The sequence below is a fragment of the Cupressus sempervirens genome, chromosome 3 (genome assembly GCF_028749045.1).
Source record: "Cupressus sempervirens isolate cs-2001-9-10 chromosome 3, ASM2874904v1, whole genome shotgun sequence".
NCBI lineage: Eukaryota > Viridiplantae > Streptophyta > Pinopsida > Cupressales > Cupressaceae > Cupressus > Cupressus sempervirens.
In genome coordinates, this window is record NC_143120.1 from 384,920,293 (window position 1) to 384,945,912 (window position 25,620).

The 25,620-nt window shown below is 35.0% G+C and overlaps 1 protein-coding gene across 1 annotated transcript; it reads right to left on the reverse strand.

Annotated features, from left to right (window-relative positions):
* Positions 1–418: 418 nt before the first annotated feature.
* Positions 419–20,663, reverse strand: LOC149566620 (putative protein S-acyltransferase 22). Its single transcript, XM_089819923.1, has 9 exons — positions 20,054–20,663; positions 19,550–19,663; positions 16,118–16,516; positions 3,224–3,292; positions 3,007–3,078; positions 2,374–2,502; positions 2,138–2,218; positions 1,827–2,009; positions 419–1,723 (listed from the first exon to the last, which is right to left on the reverse strand). Exons 1-9 carry the CDS (start codon positions 20,093–20,095, stop codon positions 584–586), a joined length of 2,229 nt encoding a protein of 742 aa, XP_089676049.1. The 5' UTR covers positions 20,096–20,663; the 3' UTR covers positions 419–583.
* Positions 20,664–25,620: the final 4,957 nt, after the last annotated feature.

Genomic DNA, 25,620 nt, shown 5'->3' on the forward strand with positions numbered 1-25,620 from the left:
TGAAAATGTGTTCTTGGCAACAATAGTTGTCTATTCATTTAATGTGACAATAATGTATTCAGAGCCATTCATGAGAATCTCAAAATAAAGTTCAGCCTTTACTGTTTGACTGTCATGGCTATACTAGGATAACTGTGGTACAAGGGGTGAATTGATAAATATGTCCCTACAATTAGGACTGACAATAGCAACAAGTAAATAAGCAATATTAGAGAGAGATTTAAACATAGATCACCTAGAAGGATCTCAAGGTTGGTGCTAGATGACAAAATCAGAGGTTTGAAAAGCATAGTTGAATTACTAGTCACAATGGGAAATAGACGTTTGCTGCCTACTGCTTGGAGAGCTAATGTGGATCCAGAACTGTAACATTTCTCGTTCCTATACATGTGATTTGAGATATAATAATGCCTGAATATTGACTATGAAACTCAGTCTTTGCTTCTTTATATTCAGTTCTGCAATTTATATTGCCAAAGCATTTATGAGAAAAATCATTCAGTGTGAATCTGTAATCTGCTCAAGTAATCTGGTTCCAAATGTTTGGTGCAACAGGATCACAATGTACAAGTCATTTGAGTTCTTAGTTTTCAATATTGGAATCAAAGTTCCTTTTTAAGATTGAGGATCTGAGGACCAAAGGAACCACATTTTCAAGAGTGGTGGGTCTTTCCTTGGAAAATTTGCTAAGACCAGAACCTTTCGCACCGAGGAAATTCATATCCCTTTCCGGTGAATCAAATTGCGGAGGAAGAGAATGAATCCCTTCTATTGGATAATACTGTCCTTCAGGAATTTCAATCATAACACCTTTCCCACTGTTTGCTTGCATTGTCAAACCTCTTCCCTGTCCAGAAGTTCTAAAATTATTCATATCATACGGCATTTCGCTTGTTCTGTGTGCAATGGGCTTAGCAGTTCTTGTTTGACCCATATAAGCAGGATTCAAAAGCATTTTATTCCAGGGTAGCTTACGTAACCTTGCCGAGGCTCGGTCACTGTCATCTGCACTTTCTCCTCCAGAAGCTTCATACCCATCACTGGTAGATCTTTGGAGTTTGGAGCCTTCGGGAATACATGAAGGGCCAGCTGAAACAGATGGTATGTCTACAATGCCTGACGATGATTCCCTGAAAGAGTGAAGATCGGGTGAAGCAAAGCTGCTTCGAGCAGACGATGCAATCAACCTCCCAGTTGACATTGCCAAGCTAGACCGAAATGCACTTTGTGCCTCTAACTGTAAAGGAGCCAATCCCATGCAAGTTTCCCCAATTGGCTGGTTGATGTCCATAAGGCCTCTGTCCCTGCTGTGATTTGATTTACTAGCTTGTTCCAAAGACACTTTTGTCAACTTCAAAGACCTTGTAAAAGGAAAATTCTTCCCCAATGATTGTGATCTGCCACGTTTATTCATTCGTCTATGACTTTCAGAATTAGAATAGATCTCTGTGCTTAGATCTCTGCTGCTGCTTTCCAAACTACTGTCTGTCTCTATCACTGGCATGCCTTTTTGCTTGGATATAGGACGTAAAACTTTTGAGTTTTTCCTTGCTTGTGTAGCAATCCTTGAAACCTCTTCTGCATTCATTCGAGCCAGTGCCCAAGGGCTAATCTTTACAGATCCTTTATTCTTTTGCACCGTCTGTTCACTGGGTGTCCTCTTTATATTTCGATTATCTACCTTGATGGATGGCATGACACCATCTCTTGGCAACACAGAGAACTGCAAATCACCAAACTGGTGTAGTAAGTTATATAGATCTGTTGAGATAAAATATGAATAACATGTGTACATTGCAATTGTCTCAAAGACTGTAGATTCAGACCTGGTCCTCTACAAAAAGGCGTGGTGGAGTGCACCAGGACCCATGGTGTAATGCACTCATAGAACTTGAATGACTCAATCCTGACACTGAACTCGTCATTGACATTTGCGGGCTTTGTGCTCCTCCCATATTTTGCTGCTCATGCTCCCTCATTGCAACAATGTAATCATATGTGCTGACACCCTATTATTGGCATTTCAACCAAAGGAAATAAGCATAAAATACATTCATCATATAACAGAAGGAATACCAAAAAGTTGAATACAGAAAATATCAATATTTCAAATCAAACTTTTGAAAAGATTATCAACCTTTCTTATGAGCAAAACATGGAAGAAGAAAAGTTGTCCAAGAGGAAGTGTTGCAATCATAGACAGAATAGTGCACGAACCCTGTAAAATGACCCAATTGAAAAGCTGAACACTACATGATAAAAGGAATGTTTTGCATAACTCATTATCACTTCAATGGGAAATATTATAATTCTTATTTGCGTATAAATTTGAAAATGTGAGGAAAAATATGCAAAGATTGTTGCACAACTCACCAAGACAACAACAAATGGTCCCAATGAGAAACTACTACCCAGCTTAGATACAATCTCCACATCAAAGTGACTCCGATTAAGGAAACATCGCACTATTACAAAGAGTCCAATTGACCACTGAAGTATAAGCTGCAATCCAAGCCCAAGATGTACAACCCATGTACCTGTCAATAATAAGTGAGAGCCAAATGGGCTAAATGATTGCTTTCTATAAGCTCGAATAAAATTTTAGACCTTAAGGTGGGTCTGAACCAAGCAGAAGGAAGGTTCAATCAAAATGCTCCAGGATCTGGAGCTTGATGGTTTAAGCACCATGCTGTAATCAGCTAAAAATTAATGCAAATATGTTGGCCACCTGTTCTTAGCTTAGGTGCAACGTATAAGGATCAACATATGGTTGCTATGGCTTACTACTCAAGCTTTAAAGGAATTGGTTTGATTTAGTTCCACTTTCTCTTCCCTAGACTCTGTCATAAGGTGCAATGGAAAATATGGAGGAAAGGCCTACCAAGGAAAATCATATTTGTATCATGAAGTAATTATAAAAATCTATATAATAGGGATCATTTTTCTTTTTTCTTTTTTCTTTTTCATTTTGAATATTTATTGAAGAAAAGAAAAAACCAAGTTTACCAAGAGAAGGGCAGAAATCATCAGGACAAAAAATTCCTTGTAGTTCCTTCGTCCAATACAATTGTTAATCCACTGCATCAACAAACACTAATTAGTGCAAGGATACTACATTTTAACTTACGCTGTATGCATTATCTAAGATAGAAAAGAAGAATAATGCAATTTTACAGAATGAAAATAAAGCCATAAGTTTAGGAAATAGTTGCCCATCCTATACCCGGCAATGATGATCAAAACTGTCAACACATTTGTCACATACTCGGCAGTGCTTGCTGTTTTTAAAGATCTGAAAACGTAACAAGTTAACTTAGAACTACTCTCATTCAGTACCACATTCAAATGCAATTTGAAAAGTTTAGAATTACATCATAAAATGATTGGAAAATGCATAAACGTAAAGCCAAAAGTCTCTAAGTGAATAAGGATATCATTTCTCTTTTTTTTCTTGTTTGGAGATCAGCACATGAAAAGAAATCATCCTGACGCATCTCAACATGCAGACGAGCTACGAATGAAATTGTGTTCTCTGTATCCTTTGAATTGGAGATGAAAAGTAGGTTCAAATATTAAAAAAATGAAAGCAAGAATGCCATGATTCAGGAAAGATAATGCCCCCTTATAAAAGTGTAGGGACCACTGCAAACATGCTAACATCCAGATTTCATAATTAAATCTTAGGCATTATGTTAGATATAACAACATAAATTAGGAAAGATAATAGATTATGTCCAGATAACATAGTAAACTTCCATCATCTCAAAAAGACTACAGCATTAATTGTATTGTAGTACTACACATGGGAAGACTTCAGATCCAGGGCATAAGGGATAAAACATTTTCTCTAAAAGATAGCAAATTACCTCTACTCATGTATGTAAAATAATAAAAGGTGTCCATTGGTCCACCCGACTAACTCTCTCGCTAGTTTGTATGTGTGTGCATTTTTTAACCCCTTAATGAGAGGCATTTTTAAAAATGACATTGTTAACTATTTTTCAATATTTTGTAACATGAAATGGAAATAAATAATAGATTCTAATTATTTTGCCTAAGAAAAATTATTTTATCAATAAAGGAAAAAAATTTGGCATAAATTGGCACATTTATATAAAATAGTATTCTGATAACCTCAATAAACTATTATTAGCGATTATTTGCCACATCCAAATAATCTAACACAATGATTGAAAGGATTATTCGGGAACACATAAAACTATACATGTAGCCATGATTAGTATAATAGAAAGCCCAAATCCAAGTCAGTTCGCAGAAGTTCAGAAGTCATGAGTAACATGAGGCAGCTTTTAATTACTTTCTTTTTCCAAATGGACCAAGAAACATAAGCTAATACAGTATAGGCTAGAAATCATGTGAAGGATATTAAAAAATGTCATCATGGGAATGTTGTTTCACATCCTAAATAATAAAATTTGAACCTATTAGTTTGCTCCAAAGTGGATCGTGAATTGTTAGCAAAGTGCGTCCATTCGCCAACTATTCTCACAGAGACTAAACTGTGACTTGCAAGGCATTTCCTGATATCGTTTGCCCTTGAGTTTCAACCAGAGATGAATAAAGGATGGATGGTTCAGGTGGACTACAGGGGCAAAGGCATGTCTAGAATGACTTGGACACCTTGTATATGAAATTTAGTTTAAAAGATTCCTGAAAATGCAGAGTTCTCTCATTGGTAACCAAAGTGCCAATTAATTTAGGTGGTGGTTGCATAACCACCAACCTCTCAAGAAGCAGATTTAAAACCCCGAGGGAAAATACATTTTTAACACCTATGTAATATGGTGGTTTCATTTCTGCCAACTGCATAAGACAACAACTTTATTACACAACAAAGAGCAGACCAAGTAATGAATGCAGACTGTGTCTTCCAAATCTTTCCATCTTTTTCCTCGAACTCTAAAAGATGTGGAAATTGTATAAGACCCCAAAGGAGCTACTGGAACAAAGTTGGGTGTGTTGGTTGAATAATAATCAAATTGCTTCAGCCCTGGTTCTTTAGAGAGTTTGAGTTCGATTGGGAAGCACTAAGAGCAAGTTGCAGAGCATGTACAGATGTTTGGGCATGTTATTCATATAAAGAATTTAAGAATGTCCATAAAGGTCTCAAGAAGGAAATAAGCCTGTACTAGCAGAATGAGACTCTTTCTAGAGTTTGTTCACCATTTAGCTTTCTCCACATTGAATAATTATTGATATCCATTGTCTTCATTTTGTTACTTTCTTTACAAATCATGTACATTCTTACTAGAAGTGCAACTAATAATACACGAGCACCGTTTTACTTTTTCCTTTTTCCATTTATACAGGGAACAACTTATTCATATGAAGTATATTGAGTAAACAAGATTCATCATGTTGTATTATGGAAGTAATTGGTAAAATACTTGCTTGTTATTAATAAAAACCAAGAGGTCTATATATACAAAAGAATAAAACGATGTTTCCTTAGGAAACAATCGTAAAGAATAGAAACATTCTATTCTAGCTAAAAGAAAGCTAAAAAAGCTAACAAATAACAACAACTAACTAAATATTAGAAACATTCTAATATTTACAATAGATTACAAATAGATTACCATTAACTAATAATAGATGTTTATCTATTATCGTAATACCCTCCCTTAATGGTTTTGTCCTCTGCATTTGACAAACTTATCAGGACCAAGAGGCTTGGTGAGAATGTTTACAGTCTGATCTGTGGGTAGGAAAATATTGAAACTCTATTGTCCCATCTTCAACTAGCTATCCTATGTAGTGATAGTGAACATCCACATGCTTGGTTCATTCATGGAATACTAGATTACAAGCTAACTTGATAATGCCTTCGTTATCAACACACATTTGTTATCAACACGCCTTCATTATCAACAAACAAAGTAGTCGATCATGGTAATGACATCTACATATCCCCAAGCATCCGACGAAACGAAATAGCTTCACATCCTGCCTTAACAGTCCCTCTGCATTCGGCCTCTATAGAGGAAAGAGAAACTGCCTACTACTTCTTACTAGTCCATGTGACGGCACCGGATCCCAAACTGAATACATATCCAGAAGTTGACTATTTATCGTCAACAAAGCCTACCCAATCTGAATCTGTGAACCCACTGAGTTTAGGATTAGAACTTCAAGAGTAAATAAGTCCATAATCTGAAGTGCCCTTCACTTAACGAAGCACACGCTTGGCGGCCATCCAATGATCAGCCTTGGGAGCTGTCATAAAGCATGAGATGAAGTTGATGTCAGGCCTAGTAGCAAAGAGGTGGATGAGGCTGCCTACTAGTTGCCTGTATGTAGTATCATCAACGGGAGGAGAATCAGACTTGGCTGATAATTGAGACCTTTTTCCATGGGTGTAGATGCAAGCTTGCAATCCTGCATACGAAATTTGTCTAACAGAACCCTGGCATATTTGGACTAAGACAAAATATACCAAAAGACTATTACCAAACCTCAACACCTAAGCAATAATGCATGAGCCCAAGGTCAGTCATGTCAAAAGATTGGCATAAATTTTGTTTGATTCCCTAAATCAAAGATGCCAAACTACCAGTGATGATCAAATCATTCACATAAATAACCAAAAGGATTAGGTAACTGTCAACAGTCTTGATGTACAAGTTTCAGTCTGAAGAACTCCTCCTGAAGCCTTGATCACTAAGGTACTTATCAATTTTAATGTACCATGCCTGAGGGGCCTGCCTCAAGCCATAGAGAGCTTTCACCAAACTAAGAACCTTATGGTCTTTACCAGCAACCTTGAAACCAAGAGGCTGCATCATGTAGACCTCTTCATGGAGATCAACATTCAAGAAAGCACTCTTGACGTCCATCTAATGGACCTTCCAACCAACAGTGCTACCATGACTAGGACTAATCTAATTGTGCTCATCTTTGCAGTAGGAGCAAAGGTCTCCTCATAATCAATGCCCTAACGCTAAGAAAAGTCCTTCGCAACTAAATGAGTTTTGTACTTATCCAAAGTACCATTTTTTATTTTGTAAACCCATTTGCAGCCAATAGGTTTTTCCCTAGTGGAAGATCATAAAGGACACAGGTGTTATTCTTTAGCTGGCTCGGTATTTAGATGTCATGGCCTGTTCCCACTCTAGAATTCCTTTAGCCTCGCAATATGTTTGAGGTTCAAACACACTGTGAATGTTGGCCATGAGAGCAAAGTTAACAGACTCTGTAGGTTCTCTCTTTTCCGAGCAATTCTCCCATCAATGAGTTCATCATCACGAAGATCAGCAAGTGTCTTAAACAACCACTTAGGCTAGAGAGGAGAACTACCAACATTAGTATCAGGAGATGCTTGGTGATCAAGTTCCTCATCAGAAGAATTTGGATCAAACTCAAGTGAAGCATCTACAAATCGAGGTGATCCTGCAAGAGATGCTAGAGGTGTCTGTACAAAGATTATTGATATAACTAGAGCAGCAAGAGCTACTAGAGCCCTCCCACCAAGTGGACCTAATGGAAGCCTAACTCCCAAATCATAGGCTGGTCTGTTTGATCAAGAACAGGAGAAACAGGCATGAATGGTTCTCGTTGCTCATCAAAGTCTACATCACGACTGTACAGGAGACGAGATGTCTCAATGTCGATCAAGTGGTAGGCTTTGTGAAGACTATTGTATCCAATAAGCATGAGTTTCTGACTCTTGGCATCCAACTTGGTGTGTGGAGCGCCAAGGATCCTAACAAAAGCAAGGCAGCCAAAAACCTTCAAGTGACTGATCTTGGGCTTGCAACCTGACCAAGCCTCTTCTTTTACCTTTGACTGCCACTATGGGTGACCGATTCAAAGGATAAACTCCCGTGTTGACTACTTCTGTACAGAACTTCTTTGAAACATATTTGTGTGCATACATGAATCGAGCCATCTTGGTGATTGTTCTATTTCGACATTCAACTACACTGTTGTGGTGTGTGGAGTGTGGTTAACTGGCATTTAATGCCATGAGTATCCATGAAGCTAGAGAAATCATTAGAACAAAATCCCCCCCCCCCCCATTATCTGATCTAAGAGTAATAATAGATTTCCCAGACTCTTTTGCAACTAAAGGTTTTAAATTTCTGAAATATAGAAAATGCATCAGATTTCTTTTTAAGAAAATACACCCACATTTTTCTACTGAATTCATCAACAAACAATAGAAAATACCTGGACCCAAGAACAGAAGGAGTGGCCATAGGGTTGCAGATATCGGCATGAACAAGCTAAAGTACCCGAGAAGTGCGCCATGAGTCACTACTTGTGAAAGGTGTACGATGTTGCTTCTCAGCCTAGCATGCATCACAAACTCCAAGTTGTTGAGTTTGAATCTCTGGCAATCCAAGGACAAGCTCATCTCGAGCAAGCTAAGAGAGATAATGCACATTTAAGTGCCCATACATTTAAGTACCCATATTGTTGATGTCAAAGTGTGCTAACAGAAGACCGCCGAGCAGCCATAGCTAAGTCTCGAGAATCACCAGAATCAGTGAGTTGGAAAAGACTATGATCCTCAAGACCCACTACAACAGTGCACTGAGTCGCCCGATCAATGATGGTACACTGATGTGAACTAAAGATGACATCCAAGTGTGGAGAACGTCGCAGTAAGTAACTGAATGAGAGTAGATTTAGTTCCATCCCTACAATGTAGTACAAATCGAGGAAATAAGATTCCTCCGAGCAGACTAAATCTGAATGTTTCTTTTGTTGACAACGGTGTACTCTTCTCCGCCACCAAAAATAACAAAATCTAAATAAGGTTGGTACCCAGCAAACCAATCTTTGCGGTGGGTGAAATGACGAGAGGCACCTAATCAATGTACCAGGCAGACGACTCTACATTATTTGTTGGTTTTTTAGCCATGAAGGCGTAAAAGGCAAATTCTATCTACTCATTGTGCTCTGCATTGTGCGCTTTGGGCTTGAACTTGATTGCTTAGATTGTGCAGCTAAGCATTTCAAACATTCAACCTTCATGTGACCAAATTTGTGGCAATAGTTGCATTGAATGTTCTTCTTTCGAGAGTCATCTAAAGCTAGAGAAAAAGACTTCTAATGAGACGACTGCTAAAACTTGTCTTTATCCTTCTGAAAGGATTTAGCAGCAAAGGCTTGCTTTGTGGAGATGGAGGTGGTGCTGCTACTGAACTGTTGTTTCCACCAATCTTGCTGAAGCAAAAGTGTGCAGAGATCAGTGAACTTCAAATCAACACCAGAATACGTGATGTTGAGAATCTCGATAAAATACTCATAGGATTTTGGTAAACTCCGAAAAGTGATAACCACAATGTCCTCCATCTTGCGACCGATGGCAAGCAACTGATCACAAATTTCCTAAATCCTATTCAAGTAAGCTTGGAGCGAGGTTCGCTCATCCATGATAATAGAAAACAGAGTGTTCTTTAAAAAGAAAGCTCTGGTAAACTCCGAAGAGTGACAACCACAATGTCTCCATCTTGCGACCAATGACAAGCAACTGATCACGGATTTCCTGAATCCTATTCAGGTGAGCTTGGAGCGAGGTTCGCTCATCCATGATAATAGAATACAAAGTGTTCTTTAAAAAGAAAGGTGTGCTTTTGTCAGAAGTCTCATGAAGACTTTTGAGATGTGCCCATATCTCGGTAGTTGTCTTGCCAGATGAAATCTGAGAGAGCTGATCATGAGCTACAGATAATTTGAGAAGCATCACCGCCTCTCAATTATTCAGATCTCATGTATCCTGATCAGTACTATGTGTGAAAAATGTGGACAAATAACAAACACACTTCTATGAATCCTTACACTCGAAATCCTTCAAAATAACACCATAAAAAGAAAGATCTCAAGAATTGACTCATAACTTCCTATCATCAATGTGCAAAGACCTTCAAAGGTTTGAAGTGGTGGCTCTCATATGAACATCGGTCCTGGTCTTCGCAAATACATCCAATGAACGGAAGATTCAAAATGATCATAAACATACAAGATATCTCCAAGTCTCCAAGAAAGCTTCAAAAATATCTATAATAACCGTAGCAAAAGAAATCATCATGATGTCAAAATGAAGGAGGTCTTTTTTATATATCAATCCAAAGAGGCATTCCCAAATTGGAGGGAAAATGAAAATAATGGGAAAGGGTATGACCCACATAAGAGAATGTGCAATTAACATTTAATTAAGAGATGTGGAGTGTAACACTCCATAAAAATTATAAGATAAGGGGTGTTTTTATTTAATTTAAATGTAAAATAATCCCTTTTCTTATAAAATAAAGTGTCACAGTTATTTAATTATTTCTTTTAAAATAATAATTGTTGCACATAAAATTCAGTGAGGAGGGGTTTTATTAAAAGGGAGCAAACTCCTTTAATTAAATAATACAAAAATCAAGATGATCAAACCATTTATTTAAAATAATTAAATAAATGAATTCTAATTTAGTCAAGGAAATTGATGTAAAATAATAATGATTAATTAAATAATTCAAATAATTCAAATAAATTGAATAATTCAAACAATTTAATTTAATCAAAGGAAATGATGATGCAAATATTGATTCAAGCTTGACATAAATTATGAAACTAAGGCACATAGTCAAAGTGACCATTTTTGTGTGCTTAGAAGTACCAAGGGCAGTCAAACGCTTCGTAACACCCAAAACAATTTGATCAGTATTCGGATATTCAAAAATTGCTATGATCCGCTGCTTCCAAGTGCCATTATTTCAACCATTGAATTTTGAGTTGTTCTTGAGCAGAATGTTTGTCAGAGATGCCATGGCACATTTCCAATGAAAAAAAGTGAAAATCTATTAAGGCACATTCTTCGAGGCAAAAAAGGAAGATGCACAAAATTTGAAGGATGACCTAGAAGAGAGCTCGAAAACCCAGAAAGAATATGTTGAAAGCTTCTGGATCCACTAGCTTGAAAATCAAGGCGCATATATTGAGGCACCTTGAAAAATGAACGACAACCCAATTGAGCTCTTGAAAACCCCACCAAGAATCTGCATTTAGAAAAAAATTCCAAGCTCAAGATTTAGGGTTTCGGGCGAAACCCTAGCCAGGGCTTGGAAGGTCAGATTTACAGAAAAAATGGTGGTTTTCTGGAAAAAAATGGCTTTTCCAGAGCGCGACTATAGGTTGTGATGGCACTAAAAAACAGAGTTTGACCTCCAAACAATGGCAGATTTGGCAGTCACAGGTGTTTAAAAAATGTAGTCGCTTGTAAAAAACGTCAAAAATACGACCTATGTGGTGAGGATCTGGTTGCAAATTTGAGGAGCATGGGGTATGGCAAAACCACAATAATTTCTCCCTCAACAAACACGAGGTTATCCAACTACAGATTGTGATCTTTTTCCAAGGATTCAGACGTGGTTTGCAGGTCGCAGTTTGCACTTGACTTGCACGGAAAAATGGTGGATTTCTATATTGTGGAGGCAAGTGAAGGATTCGAAAAACCCTTGGAAAAGATGCTATATAAACCAAACGCTTTGCACGCGATTCCCAATCACAATTTCAGTCTAATTTGCATTTGAATTTCTCAAGGCAGAAACCCTAGGTGGGTTGTAGAGAAATTGATTGAAATAATTTCAAAAAATTTAAACAAATAATTTCAAAACAAATTATAAATTTTGTCAAAAAAATTTTAAGTATTGGCTCTGATACCATATTATGGAAGTAATTGGTAAAATACTTGCTTGTTATTAACAGAGACCAAGAGGTCTATGTATACAAAAGAATAAAACAATGTTTCCTTAGGAAACAATCGTAAAGAATAGAAACATTCTATTCTAGCTAAAAGAAAGATTAAAAAACTAACAGATAACTACAGCTAACTAATTATTAGAAACATTCTAATATTTACAATAGATTACCCTTAACTAATAATAGACGTTTATCTATTATCGTAATATGTCGGTGTATTAAGTAATGGAATATCCATGATAATTATAGATTACACTAGTATCTGACTTAGTGTTGTTTTGTTTGAACATATCCTTGAACCCTTACTAAGAGCCACTTTAAAAATGATGTGTATTATTCCTTAGCAAGGAATTAAGATAAATACTTGATTCTACTTATTTTGCATTAGAAAAATGAGTTGTTGCGGCACTTTAAGGAGTTTTCCTACGAAAATATAGGTATGCCTCTAAAATGGGCAATTGAACATAATATTCAGTTGTCACTAGATCGTCCTCTTCTTGACATTGGTATTTATCAACAATCACTCAGTAATGGAACCCATTTAAGTAAGAACGCAATTGCATTCTTTGTTGGATGTAGATGTAATCCATCTTATTAGTTTAACATTTGTCTCCATATTATGAATATTCCACTAAAAATGGTTCACAGAGAGTGTGAAATGACTATCCTATTTTGATTGCATTAACCATTATGAAAAAGTTTCTTCTTCCTTGGAATTAAGATTTTTGTATTAACTTCAACAAGCTAAATATTTCACCAAGTTCAATTTGGGATTCAAATATCACTAGGGGAAAATAAAGGTGGCAGATATACAAAAAGAAGCATTCAAGGCGAGTTTTGTAACTGTGAAGTATGCTTCCTTTTGACTTGTATAATACTCCTGCTACTTTTATGAAGTTGTTAGAGATATTAAGACCATGAGTTAATATGATGTTATTAACTTAGTTAACATACTCATTTTCAGTAAGACTTATGATGTAAATCTAATGCATTTCAGAAAAAGTCTCACAAGTTATGGAGAACAAACTGCAATAGAATGAGAAGAAATAAGAATTTGCACAACACTCACTTTCTATTTGGGTGTGTTTGGAGATGCAGAGTTAAGAATCTACTTAGTCAATGTGGAATTTATTTAGAAATGGCACATGCATTCCAGTGTAATAAAGTCAAGAAGAAGCTCTGTAGGCATGGTTCAGTATTTGAGGAAGCATTACAAGTCTTTCTCTACCATAGTGGCATCTTTTACTTGGGGTAAGAAACAACAAAATGCATTTTTTGAATTTAGGTAAAATATTAGAAAAGCAAGCAACACTAGCTTTACCTTAACTTGTAATAACCTTTGGGTTCGAAATGCTGCAGGGGTTGTCCTATCACAAGGAGGTCTATATGTTATGATTCATACTTCATAGATGAATTTTGAAATGCTGCACATATGACAAAGAATTGTATGCTATTGTTCAACCACTTGAAATGAGTCAACAATATTTAATGGGAAACAAAATGGTTCACATTGACCACTACCCTCTTCAAAATATTAGTGAGCTTCATCTAAATTGCAATAAGCACATCATTATAAATGAGTCTTCGCAAGAGTTTCGTTTGGTTATCAAGTATAAATGAGGTGTGATCAACTAATTAGCTAATGTATTATATATGCACAATATAATTGAACTTGAGAATCTTGAACAAATAGGCATATGTAAAGAATATGATCATGATAGAAATTTTGTGGAAGCACCTCAGCAAGCTAAAAATCCTAAAGACACAAGTCGTGGACCTAAACATCTCCAAGATAGATGCTCTACAAGTCATGTACATATTGCATACCAAGGAGGAATCGATTGTGCTCACAAAAGAAGCTCACGCTTCAAAAATAGAAAGTCATTTTAGTGTCACAAAGACAGTTGGGAAAGATATATCTGACCAGGAATTTGAGTTGATGTTAGGAAAAGTCCCAAGGGAATGTGAAATTCAATTCCACAAACAGATGGATAAACTGAAGCTGTCAACAAGACATTGGCATAGCTCTTAACAGGGTCCAACTGGAGACCTCCTAATGCTAGGAATAAGAGCTTGCCATACATACAAATTTCTTCATAAAGGAGCAATTCTCTCTTCTATAAATAAACTACATGCCCAGAGGATAACATTGTGGTATAGGGGTTGTGGTTGCACTGTTAATGATGCAACCAAGATTCAAATCCCCATTTGGCCCAAACAGTGTGAATGTTCATTGGGCTTGCCTTGGTTGTCATGCGTGGTGGTGGTTAGGTGCACGTGTATGGCAAAGTAATGGTGATGGAGATTATGGTGTTCAAGCCAATCGCCAATGGAGATAGAGATAATGGTGGTCAACTCTCAAGATCGTTGTTGGTCTAGTAGTGCTCACGGACCCTATGTTGGACCCAGATTGGGTGTGCTGGTTGTGCCCCTCAGCTTGGTGTCCTTGCTGAGCTTCTGTGCTTGCAGGTCTTGGGTGTTGGATTTGGGGATGAGGTCCTCCAAATTTTTGGCCTCACTGGTTCGTAGCTCCAATCAAAAGCAAAATATTACAGATCAAAAAACTAAAAAAATACATGCCCAAAAGAATTTGATGTTGTGATAGAAGAAACACATAGGAAACTAGAAATGACAAATCCCAAAAAAATGTAGGAAAGGCAAATACACCTCCAAGTACAAGAGACATTAAGGGCACCTCAAGTAAAGAACAAAGCAGGGCATGGTCAGCATCAAATTAACACAAATTCCACACAAAGGGTAATACATGGTTTTACTTAAGAAAAGAAAGAATCCAAGGTAAAGCTTACATTTTCTTGGAACTCAAGCCCACAATGCCAATTTTTGCTCAAGTCCCTTCCCTTTTTATGTGTCTTGACACTATTCGGCCTTCCATTTATAACTGGTTTGAGAAGTCGTAAGTGGGTCTCCCTTGGTTAAAACTAAATATGAGCTATCCGGTATTATACCCTCACTCTTTTGTCTTTGAGACCTTCCCCTGTTATGCCAAATATATAATATAATAGTTTCCTCACCCAACAAAAAATGGTAGTAACAAATGCAGCCAACGTTTTTTCTCTTGTTAATTATTTCTAGCTTCCTTCTTAAAATTAAAACAATGTGAAAATTGTCATTTAAACCCCAACACTATGAAGAGGATGAGTGCATTGTTTAAAAATTGAACTACTCAATCTTTGTGTATATTAGAAAGTCAAATGCGATTAGGAATGCTAAGAGCTTATTGAGCATGTTATTCAAGTAAATGATGCCAATTATGACCTCAAGAAGGCAATAAATCTATAATAGCTCGAGAAACTAGTGGCATGAAGGGGCTTTGTTCACTGTTCTTAATTATTCTCCCTATTTGAGTTTCTCTAAGTGAATTGTGTGCTGTCCCTCTAATGTCCCCTCTTTAAATTTGCCTTAATTTTTTTTAAATAATAGACCTTAACTGAATATAGTTACACAATTGGTTACAAGTACCGATTTGAGATTGAAGTTGCAGCATAATAATTTATATTTTATCTTTAATGCTTAGAATATATTTTTAAAAACATTAAACTTATCCTTTTATTTCTGATGTAAATCTTCTTCTGACCTGCAGTGATTTATTCTCATAAAACAACAATGAAAATGCCTCTATGATTTGCCTAAATTAGGGGATTTCGACAACTAACTCAATTATTGGAATTAACTATTAAGGGGCTTCGTCCTTAATTTTGAGGCTAGAGGTGCTTGGTTTTCAGAATGTTAGAAACTCGGTTCATATTTCACAAGGAAAAGTAATATTACTAAATATCTTCACATATTGATTCTTCTTCTCCTTACTTGGACTACCTTAGATTATTTATCCAAGAGTTGTCTATTGATTGAACTTAATTTCCTTATACCATTCAATCCAGGCAGCTGCCTTCTAATGTTTGCTTTCTGTTGATTTTTCACTTTTGTCTGGTGGTGCTTAAAAAAGGGCTGTGATTACTTCTTATTTTCCTTATCCTAACCATTTTAGCAACATTTTTAATCTCTTTTGTCTTGTAGTGACAGTACAGCTGCGTCCCCTTTTACTGCCTTAATAAATCAGTAGTACTTCGGAATGTTTAAATCTGAGTTTAATTTCTGAAATGAGAACATTATAGTACCATTGCTTGTGCTTTCTTACTCTCTTTACAAGTTATATTCTTCCTTTACTAAAAGTGTACTTTGAATAATACAGAATTCAATGGCATTGGGGGATCGATTTCTCCTTCACTTGCATAGGCAACAGCAGATTATTCAACCAAAATATATTGAAACTAAACAAGATTTGTATTGGTATGTTAGGTGAAAGTCATTTAATATCTACACTAATTACAGATTGTGATTAGAAAAATTCAATTTACAAAAGTTTTACATATCTAAAACATACCTCCACATTACACAAGCTGCAATATAGCATGTCTTCCTCACAAGTATGATGCTCGGAAGTTGCTTTGCTAGCACAAAATTTCTTAGCTGTAAGGGCCAAAGGAAGCCAAAGACAAACATTCAGGCAAGGAGATAAGGAAATTCTGCCACCACTCTCCTTTTTATCTTGGTTAATTGATTCCTCTATCGGTACAGTCACATAAGATTCATCCATATTTGCTTTCTCCCCCATCGAGTCCATGTTTGTGCCATCAACTGATCCAGGTCCAGGTAAAGAATCCTTGACAGACAAAGCCCCTCCAAACTCTGATTTCCTGCCATAATTTTTAGATCCTAGGACAGCTGGATCTGCTGGATCAGTTATTGCACACCAGATATACAAGCTGAAAACAGAGGTAAGCTGTACAAAGAAGTGCAAGTCATAGATCTTATCAGTAATAGGCTACTGAAATAGCTTGTTGAATAATATGGTAATCTGTAAATATGAGAATCGCCATAAATTTAATAAAATGGAGATCCTCTCAAATAACAATGCCAAGATATTAAATAGCACAAAGGTGTATTTATTCTTTCTTTTAATTTTGAATAATGGTTGGACAAAATACATTTTTTCAAATATGGAAATTGAGGTGATTCTTTACATATTAGGGTATTTAGAAAAATATGGCAAATTATTAGCCCAACCCTAGATGAAAAAAGATTCAATAGGTAATAACACGAGCAATAATTATCATTACTAAACCATTGCCTGAATCATTGATACTGCAAAGCACTTCTCAAGAAAGAAAACACTGAACAAAGAGAATGATAGAGCACCTGGGCAACAAAACCTCAACTTCAATTGGTTGGCAATCACACAGGCAGAACATAATTGCATTAAATACTTCCTATAATCTATTTGCTCCTTACTGAGGCTGTTAATGATGACTTTAGAATGGCTCCTATATGAACTGGTTGCTAAAATGATTATGCTCTAATTGATGAACATAACATCCCCAGCTGGCACATTTCACAATCAAGATATTCCTATAAGTTTCCTGACCCTGACTTGTGTTGGAAGCTACGATAATTGCATTAATTTAAAGGATCGACAACATTAAATTGAAATTTCTAAAAAAGGTGATCTTAATGACAGAAGAAAGGCCCTTACAGCTCTAATTTCCTTATAAATCCAGTCAATTAAGTGGCATATTCTAGAATTGTTTCCATGCACTCTAGGTATGATTCTTGGTAAGTATTTAGTGACAACTATAGCTCCTCCCTACAGTCAGTGATCAATGGAAGAATCCTTCGTCACTTGTATGGAGAGCACTTGCTTGTTTTTATTTCTATGACTACTGAGCTTTTGATATCTAACTATTTCTAGGACGATAAGAGACTTGTGGGTACAGAACAATGCATTATAGTTAAAATAAATCATGTTAATAAAGATGTGGGGAACTAGAGTCAAAATAAATCACATACAATGAAATATAAGAAACAAATACAATTGAAATATTATATAATGTGAATGGGATTCTAATTATTATTAATCAACAAAATGATTTGTAAACCTTGTACTTTATATTGCTGATAGATTAGATTGAAGAAGAGCAAAGAATTAGACTGGTGATATAACTTGCATCTCTGATTTAGTTTAGGCACATTTACTTACATTTCAGTGGAGGCCTCATCAAAACTGATTATTTTCTATGCCAGAAAAGGAACAGTTGAGGATTTTTCTCATCTCTAATATAGACCATGGTGATGTACACATGCGATTATGTTGTTAAGCCAGACTGGAAGAGAAGAATTGTGATGGACAAACCAAAATTTAAATTTCCCTACAAAATTAATTGCCACTATTTTGCATGGGTCCTATGCAATCTGACATTTGTATACTATGGTATATGTATTACTTCTTAGGTCAGAACTGAAATACACCTTATGTTGGAAGTGGGCCAATGTCCCTTGCGTGGTTCGTGATATGGCTTAGCTGCTTCCTGTGTCTTCTATAAGTATAGTAAATATATCAGCCATTAACAGGTCGATCCTTTAGTGCAACGGCAACCCTGATGGTTAACAAGTGGTATCAGAGCTTGGTCACAAGTTCGAATTCATGCAGGCCGCGAAGAGTGACGTTGGAAGGGGGATTGTTGGCAGTGGGTCAGCGTTCCTCACGGGGTTCATGACATGGCTTAACGGCCTCCTGTGTCTTATATAAGTCTAGTGGTTGTATCGGGCATTAACAGGTCGATCTTTTGCTGCATTGGCAACCCTAGCAGTTAAGTCCTTATGAATTAGCTGCTATGGACCCAAATTCAAATGGGGATTCCTCAAAAGCTTTGATAAACATGATTGGCCCAAAATGGTTGGTAGCTTATTTTAGATTTTTTTAAATGATGAAAATATGGATAACCATCATTAGCTCAAAATGATTGCAAAGGAGGGCTCTAGACTGTTGGAAGAAATCTCAGATGAAGCAAAACAACTGCTGGATGAACAAGTGGGGCATCAACCGGCAAAAATGTCCTCAACAATGGAGAAATAAAAAGTTATGTGACTAAAAAAATTATAACTACCATGTGGACAAAGAAGATTAGGCAGAAAAAACATACTACATCTGAGAGTTTAGCTCAGCTAAGGAACATGGTGAAAAAACATATCTAGGGCCTGCTATCAAAGGAAAAGTGAGGCTGTTAATTGCACAATTGAGGACAAGATTGCATTTTCTTAGGTGTGAGACAGCTAGGTAGAAGATACCCAAAGAAACTTGGGAAGAAAAATCCTACATATTCTGCAATAATGGAGCAGTAGAAACAGAGTGACACTTCAACATGAAATGTACAGCTTATGACGATATTTATACTCAGTATGAAAACGGCTAGAAGGTTAACAACATGCACCAGCTATTTGAGTAAGAAAAGATTAATCAGACAGAGAAATAATTCTAGAAGGTCCAATATGGAAAAGAGCAAGAAGACAAATTTGGGCTGATTAGTCTTGTCCACGACATTAAAAAATCTCATCCATTCATCCATGGTTCTTGCCATGGTAAAATATAATCATCAAACCTCAGCTTGCCTTGATGAGATATATTAATATCTGGTAATGAGCAACGTCGGTCAAAGGCACTTGAAAGTACCATAGATTACCACACAAAGAAATAGGCTTAGAGAAACTCTAGAAGAGAATGATAAGAATACAATAAAAGCCTTTCGTTTTAGATTAGACCGAAAAATAGTTTCAAGTAAGACCATTATTTAGAGGAGTCAATGAAAAGCATCTATGACTAACAGTAAATCTGAAGCACCTTTGTAATCTAAATCCATATCTCAGTAGATGATAAAAAATTTGCTTTACGATGGCCCAGTTTAGAGTTATTATGAATCAGAATGCATTGCTTCCTTTTAAAAACAAAATAGCAAAAATTTACCGGTGAATCTTTGCATACCAGAAATGAAAAGATACCAACAATGATGTATTCAACAATCTTCTTCCCCACAAAGGGCACAAAAAACACATAGAAAGCAAATGCCAGTGCCACGAACACTGCAATCGCCACTACCTGCACAAAAACGCATATATTAAAGTTGCTGTATTCAAATATTTGTTTTTAGTGTGACAATATACAGTGTAGAAGGGAGCGTCAAATGGCGCAAAGCGGTACATTATGGGGGGCTTTCACAGTCAGGAATGTTTTCAATCCCCAGGAGTCATGACGTGCTAAAATAGACAAAATGTTGATATCATAATTATGGATGCCAGGCCAATTCTGCGCGTAGGAGAACTTAACCCACAAGACCATATTCAAGATGGATTAATATCGGTGTGGCATCCCCAACCCACCAGCCCAATTCTGAGTGTGGCATATTCCAACCCAAATGGGCAAATTTGAAACACCCTACAAGAAGAATATAACAATTAAAATCATTAAGTAGTAAAGAATAAAACGTACCTGAAGAGGATGATAAGGCAGCTCAAATCCATGCCGCCTCATTGTAGCAAACCCGCCAGGCCTCTTTTAGTAGTTATTCAACCCACCCATTTGAGTTCCAAATGAGCTCAATTCCACACAAGAAGCAGAAGCTCGAGCCAATGGAATGGAATGCGTCTACAAGGATTTTCCTTTGCCACTCACTCATTCCATTCCAAACGAACAACTTCACATAACCAAACGAGTCAAAGACCTATGGATCCTCACAAATCACAGTAACTTCAGCTTTGTTACTCTATCCGGTTCATTCTGTTCTGCATTTGTTATTCCCAACCGAGCAAAGTGCACCTCTCTCCCACATTATCAGCTTAGAGCCCTTTGCCATAATTGAACTTAAGAGTGCAGCTTTAGTTGTAGACTAGCCATGGCTGTAGGCTTCCACCAGTAAAAAGTCAAGCCTATAGATAATAGATTCGTTAAACTTTGTCCCTCGCATCGAATGGTGTCCCGATATTCGCTTCCAATTTTACATATGAACAGCAACAGGCAAGTCTGACACACCTTACCTAACCTTAAGCTATGGGTTCCCCTGATAGCTAGTCTTAGCTGTGAACACAACATGCTCCGAGATCAGAGGTACGTCATAATCCTATGGGTGGCATTTATTTCACGTGATATCTTGATTAGAGTCAATTGAAGGACCACATTTCCTCACATGCAATCCATTCTACCTTTGTCTTTTCAATATGCCAAATCACTTGCTCCAAGCTAACCCCTTGTTTTTTAACTGGACGAAGAAGAAGGGCCCAACTGTGAGCGCCCTGACTTCCAAATGATCTGGCATTTAAAAAGTGCCACATCATTCTGCAAGATTGACATTACAGACGATCTTGTGTGTCGTCTTTCGCTACTTTACCTCTGGTCCAACTCATTTATACGGATCTTCATAAGCCAAGACAGTGCCGTATGGTTTGTTTTGTATTGGGTAAATTGTAGTAGATACCAAGGTACAAACAGTGCGATTCAAGAGACTACAAGAGCATCGATTGAGAATATTATTAATTTATAATACCTGTCATGGAAAAATAGATTATGATGTCTTCATGGGTAAGTTAAGATCATTAGGAAAGAAGATAGGATTCGATTAAAGTTTTATATTTTTCTTATCTATTTAATTTTTAATATGCTAGACACAGTGGTTAGCTTGAATGTTATTATAGGGAAAAAACATACTCTCTTCTAAATTTCACTTGGGATCTTCTATCTACGTGTCCTGTATTTATTTATCTACGTGTCTTGTATTTATTTAAGTTGATGTGTTTCAATGAAGAATTGGCTATGAGCATACTTGTTTGCACCTATGCAAGTTTATTTATTGGTCATGTTTATAAATGTAGTTAAACTTAGTCATAGATAGATAGATGGATAAAATTTTAACGTCCACGAGGCTAAAAATAGCCTATGGGACAGCAAGACAACTCAAGCAGACTTAAGTAACAATGTTTGTTGCTTGTGTAGGATGATGATGAGTCCACCCAATTGCTCAATGTACTCTTCGTTGAATAGGTTATGCTAAGAACTATCACATATAGTGTCCGCAAATTTATCTCTACTACTCTTGTAGGCTTCACATTCTAAAATAAAGTGTTGTTCAGTTTCCACTTTCCCAGAATTGCAGAATCTACAAATTCTTTCTTCTCAAGCCTCCTTTGGCCTCTTCCAACGTCCGGTCTCACAACAAAGTTGGTGAGAGTTGGTTCTCAACTGAGCGATAAGAATTTTAGCCCTCCAAGAAATGTTGGCTCCTATGCTCCAAGAAATGTTGGCTCATATAGGATTTTTTATTTTTTTTCTCAAATGTAGCTTTGTGCACATGTCATGTTTAAAATTTATTCTTTCGTAATTTTTAAGTTTGATGACTATCCATTTGTATGCATTAATATTCTACATATTTGTCCAATTCTATAGGATTTTAATTTCATCTATACCATGTTTCTTGTCGTCTTTTGATGTTTGGGTGTGTAGAAATTATGAAAGGATAATAATTTTAAGAAATACTTGGAAATATCATAGAAATTAAAATGTTATCAAATCAAGAAATTGTTAAATATGTAAGGATTTGTAATATTAATTCTATGAAGAGAATGTCATAATATATATTGACAAAAATCATCAAATATATGTTCAAATACGATTGACACAAATCATCAAATACATGATGTTTGAGAGAACTAGATAATGTATCACATGATGCACTGCAAATTAAATTTAAAACTATATTAAATAATAGGTGAAATGAAAAGAAAATGATAAGATTAAAGTGATTGAGATTGAAAACATGAAGTAGCACAAATGAACTAAGGGTTTGTTTGGATTTATTATGTTAAGCTAATTTTACTTCATCAAATCAATTAATACAATGTGACAAAAAAATATTAAATGAGATCTAATATTAGAAAAAAGCTCTAGAGATTATAACAATTGCTTTGAGATTTTTTTTATTTTGTATAGAATTGTACCTCTAACTTTGCCATAAGACATATCAATTTGAAAAATCATTTGATTGGTATGGTCTTATTTATGATTGAGGTGATCTAAAATTCACTTGCCTCTTTTGTTCATTCATACCAAATAAAGAGTTGTGTTGAATTGCACATAAGAATTTTGTATATAAAAGAAAATTACCAACTTCTATAATAATAACCAAATTATATTATTAATGTACAAAAGTCAACATGTCAAATTAAAAAATTAAAAATGATATAACTATAACTATAACTCTAAAATAATAATAATAATATTCTTACTTGCAAATCCTAAAACCTATTTTGAAACTTTTTAACATAACAAGAACAATAACAACAAGAGCTCTCATGGAGCTTGAGTCCTTGCCTTTTGTCGAAAATGAAACATAAATTTGTTCAATAGTTAAAACATAGTTACTGTACAAAAATACACATAAAATGCAAAAACACACATAAAATGCAAAAACACCACTCTAAGCATCAAATATTGATTTTGTAATTAATTTTATTGTAATTAATTTTATCTCAACTTTGGTGGATGTGTGAGTAAACAAAAGTTACTAGTTGGAAGAAGTATGAGTAGGGTTGGTTCACAAGTCTTACAATTTTTAGAAGAAGTTGTTATAGCCATTTTTTGTGTAGCTTCTACAACAAGCATTTATATTTTTTGAAATAAATAATGATTAGTGTGAGGGATAAATTGAGTTAGGGTGATATAATCCATAATGTTTTCGATGATTAAACCATGCCAAGTGATATGTTAAGTAGATTATATATATGATATATAGGGAGTTTTGGGTGAAGAGTTTATGGCTATAAAGTCTCCATGTAACATAAATTTAGAAATATCTTCCATATTCACTTTTGTTATATAAGGCTTGGGTAAGGTGATGGACACACTAAGAAATGTGGTTGGTACTTGTTCAAAAGCTATGAATCTAATAGTGATATATGGTATTGTGTGGCTCAAGATTCTATAAACAAAGTTTTGTCCAAAAAGAGGAGGGTGCATGTAAATCTAGAATTGGTAGTAACTAGTAGAAGTCAATGTTATCAACTATGTAATTTGGCAATAGATTAAAATGATTTATCTCTGCATATTCCTTGATTGTGTCATCCACCAAAGCGAAAACTTCAAAAGATGTAATATAAAATGGGTGGAGTTGAGATCTAGCTCTAATTTATTTTTATGGAATGGGTAACCTTTACTAATTGACTTTTTAGTAGATGTATAATGTAAAACTCATACTCAATATGTGAAGGAGTTGAAACAGTGAAAAATAAATTGATGGTTTTTCACATTCTAAGATATATCAATTAAAATTTATAACATTGCAACAACAAAAAATAATTTATTACATAAACTACAACTATTAGTTGTGAATTAAAAATTAAATCATATACAGTATATAAAATATATTACAATTATTTGAATATTTTATAAATATATAAATATTGAATGAGTTTAATTTATAAATATTAATCTTCTTTTAAAGATATTATCTTTAAATTGTTTAATGACAATTTCATATATCATATTTACTAAAAATATTAAATAGTTATGTTATTTTTTTATTTGATAGAGCTTTGAAAAATAATCATTTTAAATACGTCAACTAAATTTTAATATTATGTAACATTAATTTTTAAAAAAAAATTGTTTGTTTTTGTAGTAGGTGTGGTTTCTTTCCACCAACTATAACTTAAAAAGTTACCATTCCAACCAAATTTGATCCATTTTGGACTAATCAATTGCATTAATGACCAACTCAAGAATGTCATTTATTTTTTCACTTCCATGTCTATACCTAACACATTTCATTAGCACACTATGAGTTGCAAAATGGTATAAAAAGTTACTAAAATGATAACACATTTTACTTTTAAAAAGACTGAAAAATCATTAAAAATGTTGTGTTGGTGGTGTACATGCATTTTGCGCTCTATGATTGAATTTACACCATACAAATATAGCTTTATCTTTTTTACGCAAATACCGATGAAAGAGCATTAGCACTTAAGTCTACTAAAAATTGTTTTAATAGATATTACTATGAAAAACTATAGCTTATATTGTTGACGGACATTTTTAAAAGAGCAGATTAATACCTATAATCTAGTTGAAAACAATAGTCTCTACAATCTAGTTGAAAACAATAGTCTCTACCGCAGAGACTAATAATTATTATTATTTCATCCTATGTGTGCAAACCATAGCTCTTTCGAATTGGGCCATTCGTTATTAAAGTCATTCCATATAAAATTAGGAATCACAAAGTAACATCCTTTCCTAAACCGATCTCAAACAATGGAAACACAAATATGGTTGTTTTTTAATACATTCCGATATCTATATATGGGGAATAAGACATGCTTGGAGAAGGTGTCTAAATTACAATTATGAATTTTTTAATAAGACATTATTGGGCTCCAAAAGGTATCTTAAACAAAGGTAAAGGCAAATAAGTGTATACATGCACTAAAAAGTGAAATCTTGAAGGTGCTTATGACTAGTGATCTTTTCAAACTTTTTAAGGGTAAAAAAATATTTTACTACAATTATACATCATTTTGTGTTTATATGTTTTTTTGAAAGGCATCATACTATTGCATTTATTCAATTTATTTTTTCTGGTATAATTTTAAAAATTAAATAGAATTTCAAATGTTTACATCTTTTCTTTATTTTTATGATAATTTTCGTAGGGATAAAAATTAATTTGTCATTAAGGACACTTTATGTCATGCATTAACAAGAGACACAATGCTTTGAAGTTTCTAGCATTAGTTGTAGAGGAAAGAATGTAGAGATATAAAGATGAAAATCAAAATAAAAAAGATGAGATTTAGAGAGATTTATAATGATAGAAATATAAAAAATAATTAAAACTATAAGAAATATTCAAATAATAATAGAGAATTTATATTTTAAAAAATATTATAAAAAAAATCAAAAATAAAGTTAGATACTTAAACATATATTATTTATAATTAAGTTGTCTTTAGATTAATTGAAATCAAACGAATTACACCTTGGTGTGTAATGGTTGGTATTGAGAGATA

Coding starts and splice junctions, on each gene's coding strand:
- LOC149566620 (XM_089819923.1), bottom strand. CDS start 20,095: ATGAGGCGGCATGGATTTGAGCTGCCTTATCATCCTCTTCAG. Junction 19,664..20,053: donor TGCCTTATCATCCTCTTCAG/GTACGTTTTATT, acceptor GTTTTTGTGCAG/GTAGTGGCGATTGCAGTGTT. Junction 2,503..3,006: donor TGATTTCTGCCCTTCTCTTG/GTAAACTTGGTT, acceptor CTTGGATTGCAG/CTTATACTTCAGTGGTCAAT.